Source organism: Ursus maritimus, unplaced genomic scaffold (assembly GCF_017311325.1).
Source record: "Ursus maritimus isolate PB19 unplaced genomic scaffold, ASM1731132v1 scaffold_27, whole genome shotgun sequence".
Lineage (NCBI taxonomy): Eukaryota > Metazoa > Chordata > Mammalia > Carnivora > Ursidae > Ursus > Ursus maritimus.
The window spans coordinates 30,139,355-30,148,226 of record NW_024425230.1 but is presented as its reverse complement, the minus strand read 5'-3'; the positions used below and the strand labels follow the sequence as shown (position 1 = coordinate 30,148,226).

At 59.3% G+C, this 8,872-nt stretch overlaps 1 protein-coding gene and 1 long non-coding RNA gene across 2 annotated transcripts in view; one reads left to right on the top strand and one right to left on the bottom strand.

Moving 5' to 3' along the window:
• Window positions 1-8,872, bottom strand: part of LOC103679004 — a 16,501-nt gene that overhangs the window by 2,805 nt on the left and 4,824 nt on the right. Inside the window, exon 2 of the long non-coding RNA XR_572796.2 lies at window positions 5,975-6,129. This is a non-coding gene — a long non-coding RNA (uncharacterized LOC103679004). The remainder of the gene's footprint in view (window positions 1-5,974; window positions 6,130-8,872) is intronic.
• LOXL1 (lysyl oxidase like 1) overlaps window positions 7,223-8,872 on the top strand; it is a 25,385-nt gene continuing 23,735 nt past the window's right edge. The window contains exon 1 of the mRNA XM_040643009.1: window positions 7,223-8,690. Coding sequence (XP_040498943.1) covers window positions 7,523-8,690 — 1,168 coding nt within the window. The 5' untranslated portion in view covers window positions 7,223-7,522. The remainder of the gene's footprint in view (window positions 8,691-8,872) is intronic.

Here is an 8,872-nt window from a genome sequence, read left to right as displayed (position 1 = left end):
GTGGGGGGGGGGGCTGGAGGGAAGGAGGGGGCCTGTGTGGCTGGAGCAGGGAGAGCGAGGGTCCAATTGGTGAGGACCCCAGAGGCCACTAAGAGGGCTTTGGCTTTTATTCCCGGTGAAATGGGGAAACATTGCTGGGTTTTAAGCAGAAAAGAGAAATTTTTACTTCTGTCTTAAAAGGGCCATTCTGGCGACCGTCCTAGAATAGACTTGTGTACAAAGGTAGAGGCAGGGAAACCATACGGAAGGTCAACAAACACAAGAGAAAAGGCTCACTGTCACAGGTAATCAAAGAAATGCAGCTAAAAAAAAAAAAAGACAGGTTTTTAACCCTACCCAATGTTTAATGTGGTGATAAAAGCCAAGGCATTCTGGGCAGGTCAACGGAGACCGCCTTTCTGGAACAGCTGAGTAACCTGGGTCAAAACCTTAGAAACCTTCAAACCCTTTCTCCAGAAATCCAACTTCTAATAAATGAATCTAAGGCTGCTCCTCGAGTGTAAGCACGGGACTGCGTACTAAGCACACCCGATATGTCACCTCACGTAAATCCTTACCATTCTTCCCATTTTACAGAAAGAAAAAAGGCAGAGGGAGTCACGCAGCTCACAAATGGGGGCTGGAAGCAAACCCAGGCACTCAGGCTATTACACAGCCGAGCCGACACGAAGATTCTGGTGCTTATTATAGCACCACTTAGAAGAGCTAAGAAAGTAAAGTGAAACCAACAAAGGGAGGTTATTAATTACATTATGATTTATCCACATAATTCAGTCATTAAAAATCATGTTGAAGAAAAATAGTTTTAGATGCAGCCAAGTGCTGACATAGGCAGAACTTCCAGGAGCTTCCTGCTTCCTGCTAGCAGTGGCTGGCTGCTGGGATGTTCCAGTTCTCGACCTCGGTGCTCGTTCCATGATCATTCATCCAACTGCACACTTTGCATGCTTTTCTCATGTATATATTAGAGTAAAAAATGTTAACGTTACTTTTAAAAGTTTAAGTTGCCAGATGCTTCTCTTCCTGGGGAACACAAAAAACGTCTGTGGGGCAGGTCTTCTGAGGTCCCCAGAGTCCCACAGCCTTATGCCTACACAACCAATCAAAGAAATGCAGCTTAAAAAAAAAGACAGGTTTTTTTTTTTTTTTAAAGATTTCATTTATTTATTTAACAGAGATAGAGACAGCCAGCGAGAGAGGGAACACAGCAGAGAGAGTGGGAGAGGAAGAAGCAGGCTCACAGTGGAGGAGCCTGATGTGGGGCTCGATCCCATAAGCCGAAGGCAGACGCTTAACCGCTGTGCCACCCAGGCGCCCCAAAAAGACAGGTTTTTAACCCTTATGTAGGCATAAGGCTGGTAACCACCACCTGCTCCATGGGGAGCGAAGGAAGGAAGTGGCTGGCCTCCTGGGCAGACAGAAATTAAGGCAACCCCTACCGCTCCACCTGCCATCTACACTAATGGGTCAGGATGTCCCCACCTAGAGCGGAGCTCATCCTGACCGAGTGAACCTGGAGGTCTGACTACAGCCTCAGGGTCCAGGTTCAGCCTAAAGGGGGTGAGGGCTTAACGGGAGGGGTGGAGGCTGGAGCCAGCCCCCCCCCCCCAACAAGGTCCTACCCAGAGGGCATATAGAGGGAATGAAGGCTTGCTCACCTCTTCTTCTGGGCAGGCAGGAGCTCAGTGATCCATGTGACTACAGAAAAGGGAAGCAGGTCTTGACGGTTATAACCCCTGACATGGGAAAATGGTCACCAAATATTCTTACATAAACAAAGCAGGTTATAAGACAACATATGCAGTATGATCTCAATATTTTAAAAAAGGGGAGGGGGGATCCCAAGAAAGTAGTTTTCTCTACGTTACAGAGTTATTTTTTTATTAGTCTACATTTTAAATTTCCTGTAATTGATGTGTTTCTTTTGTAAGTTGAAATAAAAAGCTATAGAACATGTAAGGGAGAGACTGCTGGTATCTTGTCTGCACTCCTCTTTCATACCCTGTGACCCCACTTCCAGGACCCAGGTGGGCAAAACTGAACTCCTGGAGGCCTCCTGGGGGGGACGGCTGGGGGAGGGGGGTCACAAACACACACACACACACACACACACACACACACACGAAACTACAGGACATACCATCAGTGAAGAACCTTATTTTGTCCAGCCCTGTGGCATACAGTAGGAGCTTAATCCATACCCATGACCATCATATCATCTTAGCCAGAACTGTCTGCAAAACAACACCGTTCGAGTAGAAGAGTGGAAGCCCAAGTGTCAGACTCAGCCCCTCCAAGCGCACCTGAGCCCCAGGCAGCCCGGGAGCGGGCACCACTGTCAGCGCCGTCCCGAGGGTCCTGCGCCCTCCTCGGCCCCATGGCCCCCTGCCCCAGAACACTGGCCCTTCAGCACCCCTGCCTCCCCCACCAGAGGGAAATGAGCAAATTGTACGTGCTCCACAGAAAACAAAGTACGCCACCTCACAAAGGCGACACAGGCAAGGACAGAGTCACACACAGACGGGGATCACGGTCGGACAGATGGACAGACAAATTCTCTCATAGGTCACAGAGAGTTGGCACAACGTCCCCGCCTCCGCTCAGGGCTCGGCACTCTGGTCTTGCCTATTGTGTTGCCCTCACCAGACGGCGACTCTTCGGGGACCGGCCAGGTGCGCCTTCTGTCACCCCCGCCGCCAGCCCCGGGGCCTGGCGCTCAGCAGGCATGCGGGGGACCTGCTGACTGACCGTGCAGACAGATGAAGGAATAGCTGGGAGAAACGCCGGCAGCAGAGACGGAGTGAGTGGGTTAGCCAGTGGAAGAACAGACAGACGGAAGAGCCCGCAAGCCACAGAAATGGAGGCACCAGGAGCTGAATGAGTGAATGACGAGATGGGGGGCGGGTGTTGAGAAAAAGAAACAAAAGCTAGAGAAACCTAGTGAGACCCAAATGAAAGTTGAAGATACAGAGGCAGGAAAACAAGAGAGAGAGGAGAGGAGACAGGGGTCCCTTAGCTTTGCCAGGATGTTATTAGTTGGTATCATTGGGTTCCTTCCTCAGTTTCCCTCCTCAGGAATTACAGGGCTGTAACCCAAGGGACTGGCACCCCTCTGGCTCTTGCCAGCTTTCTCCTTTGGGCAGGGGACTCTGTTCCCTCCTTCTCCCCACTGCATGCAGGCTGAGGTCCACCTGCCCCCCAACCCGGACCTAAGAGGCTCTCCACACAGCAGGCCCCGGCCAACAGCTTTGGCACAATCCCTCCACTGAGGCAGACCGTGGGACGAGATCCCCTCTCTTCCTTCCTGCACTGAGGATCCGCTGGGCCTCTACCAGTTCTGGGCCCCAGGGTGGAGGGGTGGGGGGTGGGAAAGGGGAAGGTTTCCATTCAGCAGGCCCCAGCCATGCCTGCCTCTTGATCGGGGCAGAAAGTTAGGAAAGGGAGAAGCTGGCCAGGCTGGTGGCCCAGGGGGCCCGAGGGGGCTTCCTGCTTCCGTGGAGCCGTGGAGACTTGCCTCGGTGCCCAGACTGTTATTTCAGCTCCGGTATTTCCAATTCCCCAGGGAACCCTGTGGGGGGTTGCAGAGAGCTGGGAGGGAAAGCAGAGTGGGAGGCAGCCAGAGCCACCGAATTCCTCTGGGTCCTAGAGAAGGGTGGGTTCCTTCCCTCCCCTTCCCCCCTCCCCCATCTGTCCCTTGAAAAGGTCCTGACCTCACTCCCCCACTTCCGGACTTCTCCAGAGTTCCTTCCCTGAAGAGAGACACTCCAAACCAAAGGGCCGCAGTCCCCTCCATGGGCCCCTCCCTTGGCTTGGCTCTGGGGACCAAAGCGCCCCTGCCTCCCCAACCATTGTGCCAGATGTGGCTGCCTGGGAGGGGACAGCGCCGGGCCTCAGCTGGCAGTGGTCACTCAGTGGCCCTCTCCCTGCAGAGTCAGCAAGTTCTGTGCCAGCTCACCAGGCCTCCTCATTCAGCACTTCCTTCAGCCCCCTTTCCAGAAGCAGTGCCGGGGTGCATAGTTCAAGGCTGGCCGGGCTTTCAATCCCAATTCAACACAAATCCTGTCAATGCCCTTTCCTGAGCTGCCCACCCAGGTGCCAGGGCCTGAGCTAGCAGCCAGTGATTACAGGAGGAGGGGGAGACCCAGGACAGGAGCACGGGGAGCCTGCCTCATCCCTACCCCCCCCCCCAATCACAGAAACATTCAGACCCCCAACAGGCCTCCTGGTCCTTCCCTCTGCAAAGCAGTGAGGCATCCCTCCTCTGCTCCCCAAAGCTCTGCTGGTCAGGTCTGATGCTTCCTCACTCCTGCGTGGATTTTCCAGAACCTGGAGTTCCATCACAGGGTCACCGGACACTGCCTGCTCCACGAGAGCCCTAGCAACAGAGCAGCCCAGCCCAGATCCCAGCACACGGTAGGTCTTAGTGAAGTCATGCGCTACCGACAAGCTTTCAGCCCTATATCGCTGGCCCTCCGAGGTCCCTGGAGCCTGGTTCCTAGTGCCAGGGCAGGGACTGGCAACAAGCCTCAACCATATGGCTAGATCTTACAAACGTGGGTGTGAATCCCAGCCTATAAGGACAAGGCCTCGAGAGGAGCCCCCACGCCACCCCCTCATGTCCCGACAGCTCAGGCCCAGCCCAGCCCGGTGACTCAATGGCCTCACTTGCACCAGGCTCTGCACCCTCTGCGGCCTGGCCAGGTCTCTTCAGAACGCCACTCTGAAGGTTTCGGCGGAAGGATGCCAAGACACCTCCAGCTACTGAGGCGAGGCCTAGCCCTGCGTCTGGAGAGGGGGAGCCGGGCAGGCTCCCCTGGGTTCACAGAGCTACAGAGGTGCAGACAGGAAGGGAGAAGGAGGTTGAGGGAGGGAGTGAAGAGGAGGAAAGAAGGGGGTGGCGCTCAGGAACCCCCCCATCCCACACAAGGTTCCCCCTGGACTAGGAAGGATGCTGGAGACAGATCCAGACAGGAAAGGGACAGAGAAAATGGGAGGCGGGGAACACCCGTGGGAGAGGAGCTCCGCCACCTCCCACCGGTGCGGGAGGAGGAAAGATTGTGGCCACGTGCAGGCCACTTTTCATAACCTTCCCATTTCATCTGCCCCAATTTACCACAAGAAATGTATTCTCACCCCCAAGACGCAGATGAAGAGTGCAGCTCTGCGAGTGGAACAGGCTTCCCCAGGGAATGGCTGAGGGCCAGGCCAGGTCCCTGGCAGGGTCATCCTCGGGACCCCAGCTCTCTGGTCTCAGCAGAGACGGCTGGCAGGGCCACGGCCCTGGCCCCGGGAACCTATGCAGAGGCCCAAGCTCTGTTCAGAGCAGAGTTTATTCAAACAGAGCCTAACAGGAAACTTGGCTCCTCTGACTCACTCTGATTCGACCTTATTAAGAAAAAAAGAAAGAGGAGCCGAGGAGCCGGCACTGTGGAAGGTTTCACGCCAAGAGCTGGCTCTGAGGCCGAGGGCAGCTGAGCACGCCAGCCTGTGCCCCATCTCCCCGCAGCCCCAAAGCCCCAGCGGCCCTCTGCCTGGCTCTCCAAGAGGGGTCCCGCCTTCTCCACTCTCAGCCACTGGCCATCCCCTACCTCATGGCCATCCTCTGTCCTCCCCCCCATCCTTCCTCCTCCCTCCCCCTCCCCGACTGGGGGTACCCTGAGGCCTGTTTCCACTTCTCCTCCTCCTCTCCCGAGCTGCTGCCCGTCTGGCTGGCGGGAGGGCCCTACAGGACCCCAGGGATTCCAAGCAGCTGGGCCAGCACTGCAGGGGGCAGGCAGGAGGCAGGGAAGGCTTAACCCTCCAGGTCCCGGCCCCCTCCGTGAGCCTGGCTCTGCATCTAGCTTGGGGGGGGCGGTGGACAAACCAGTCACTCCTTGCAGCAGTCCTGCCTGGAGTCTGAAACCTAACCCCACAGGGGGCACCTGAGGGGCCGTGTTGAATGGTCGCCGGCTGGATTGTGAGGGTCGACAGTCACCTGAATCAAGCCTCATCCTGAGGCACAGTGCAAGGGGCGAACAAACGCTGGCTGGCTGGCAAGGCTGAGCGCCGAGGCTCCAGGGTCCCCGAGGAAGGTCCACTCTGGCTGCTTCTCCCAGGTGGGCTCCAGGAGTTTCCAAAGTAGAGGGGAACCTGCAGGGGCCAAGTTAGGGGCAAGTTCTTCCGACTTGGTGTATAAGCACAAGAGGGAAATTTCTGCCCTCTGGTTCACGAGTAAGGTGGGAGAAGGCAGCCCAGGGGAGGCATCCAGAGGGTGACTTCTTGGTTACCAAGATATTCAAACTTCTGGCACCCCTCCTATCTCTGCTGTCCTCAGGGGGGACAGAGAAACTCCCAAAGCACTCTTGGGGACCATCTGGTCTAATCCTCCATTGATCAGATGGGGCAACTGGATCAGAGTGGAAAAGGGGCTTGCCCAAGATCACCCAGTGACTTAATCATAGCAACCAGGACTAGGCCTAACTCTCCCGAACCCCCCTTTCTGCTGTTCTATGTCTATCAAAGACAGACCCTGGGTTGCCTTTTACCCATGGGCATACTCAGATTACTGCCAGGCTATGTTGGTTCAAGAGACACAGAACCGAAACCTCTGTCATGCGATGCATAAGAAGTTGACCTCGCCCATGATTTCACAAGTTCTATTCAGCACAAGGGCATACCCCCATTCTACAGAGTGGGAGAGTAAGGCCAAGAAGTGTGCCAAGAGGGGGAAAAGCTGAAGCTCCAGCCCCTTTGTACTCAGAGGCCTTAGGAACTGAGGTGCCCCAGGGGTCCATAATTAGGTTCAGCATCTCCCCAGGGAGGCCCACCAACAAGAAGGGTGTCTCTTGGCACTGGCTTTGGGGAAGGGGAGCTCAGGGGGGTCCTGGGGAGAGGCTGGGGCTTATGCAAGCCCAGAGAAGCCGGTAAGGTGAGATCAGGGATGCCGGGTCCAAAGCTGAGAGAAATGGCCATAGGGGTGCTGACACCCCAGCCGTGTTCTGCTTGCACCCGCAGAGGCCCCCTTCTACTCCCTGCTCCATTCCCTTCCTCAGAGGCAGGTCTGTGGCTTGGCTGGAAGCTCCAGGGACTGAGGGAGCACAGCAGCTGTGGGACAGGCAACATAGCTAAAACCCGGCGGGCCATAGGGCCCCGCGGAGGAGGCCCCAGCAGGCGGACCAGGCTGCCCGAAACCTCCCAACGCTCCCAGCCTGTTGCTTATTCATTCAGAGTGGGAAAGCGCCAGCCCAGCGGCGAGCCAGTACCGGGCTGGCCATGTAAGGCCCCCAGGCAGTCCTGCCTGTCCGGTGCCCTGCAGAGAGCCTCGTGCAGCCCTGGGCACCGCCCCTGCCCTGCCCTGACCCCTTGGCCTCGAAATGCTGTCATCGGAGGAGCCGTCCCGCTCGGGACAAGGCCAGGATGGACAAAGCTAGAGCTGGGGCAGGCAAGGAGCCGTCCTGTCCTCGAGGCCGTGGGAAGAGAAGCACGCACAGGAGTACACTCCTGAGAGCCTCTCGGTCCGCCAGGCCTCTGCAGAGGGGCCACCATGGCTCTAGCCCGAGCTGGCTGGCAGCTTGGGGCCCTGGTGTGGGGCGCCTGCCTCTGCGTCCTGGTGCACGGGCAGGAGGCGAGGCCGGGACAGGGCTCGGACCCGGGGCGCTGGCGGCAGCTGATTCAGTGGGAAAACAACGGGCAGGTGTACAGCCTGCTCAACTCCGGGTCAGAGTACGTGCCGGCCGGGCCGCCGCGCACCGACAGTAGCTCCCGGGTGCTGCTGGCCGGCGCTCCCCAGGCCCCGCAGCGGCGCAGCCAGGGAGGCCTCCGGCGTCGGCAGGCCCCGTCGCTGCCCCTGCCGGGGCGCGTCGGCTCGGACACCGTGCGCGGCCAGGCGCGGCACCCGTTCGGCTTCGGCCAGGTGCCCGACAACTGGCGCGAGGTGGCCGTCGGGGACAGCACAGGCATGGCCCGGGTCCGCACCTCCGTCTCCCAGCAACGACACGGGGGCTCCGCCTCCTCGGTCTCGGCCTCGGCCTTCGCCACCACCTACCGCCAGCCGCCCTCCTTCCCACAGCAGTTCCCCTACCCGCAGGCGCCCTTCGTCAGCCAGTACGAGACCTACGACCCGGCGTCGCGGACCTACGACCAGGGCTACGTGTACTACCGCGGCGGCGGCGGCGGCGGCGGCGGGGGCGCGGCGGCAGCGGCGGCCGTGGCCTCGGCCGGGGTCATCTACCCCTTCCAGCCGCGGGCGCGCTACGAGGAGTACGGCGGCGGCGAGGAGCAGCCCGAGTACCCGCCGCAGACCTTCTACCCGGCCCCGGAGAGGCCCTACGCGCCGCCGCCGCCGCCGCCGCAGCCCGCCGACGGCCTGGACCGCCGCTACTCGCACAGCCTGTACCACGAGGGCACCACCGGCTTCGAGCAGGCCTACCCCGAGCCGGGCCCCGACGCGCAGCCCGCCACCGGCGGCGGCGCCGGCAGCACCTACGCCGCCGACCCCCGCCTCGGCTGGTACCCGCCCTACGCCAACGTGCCGCCCGAGGCCTACGTCCCCCCGCGGGCCGTGGAGCCGCAGCCCCCGTTCCGCGTGCTGGAGCCGCCCTACCTGCCGGTGCGCAGCTCGGACGCGCCCCCGCCAGGTGGGGAGCGCGGCGGCGCGCAGCAGGGCCGCCTCAGCGTGGGCAGCGTGTACCGGCCCAACCAGAACGGCCGCGGTGAGTACTGTCTTGCGCCCTACGGCCACCCTCCGGGTCACGGCCACGGCCACTGCCACGGCCGTCCGTGGGCCTCCCCTGAGCTAAGTAAGGAATCCCCCACCCGCCTCGACAGCCACTGTGTGCATCTCTGCTCCCAGCCTCCCCAGGTCCACGCATCACCGTTAGTGGCAGGATTTGGC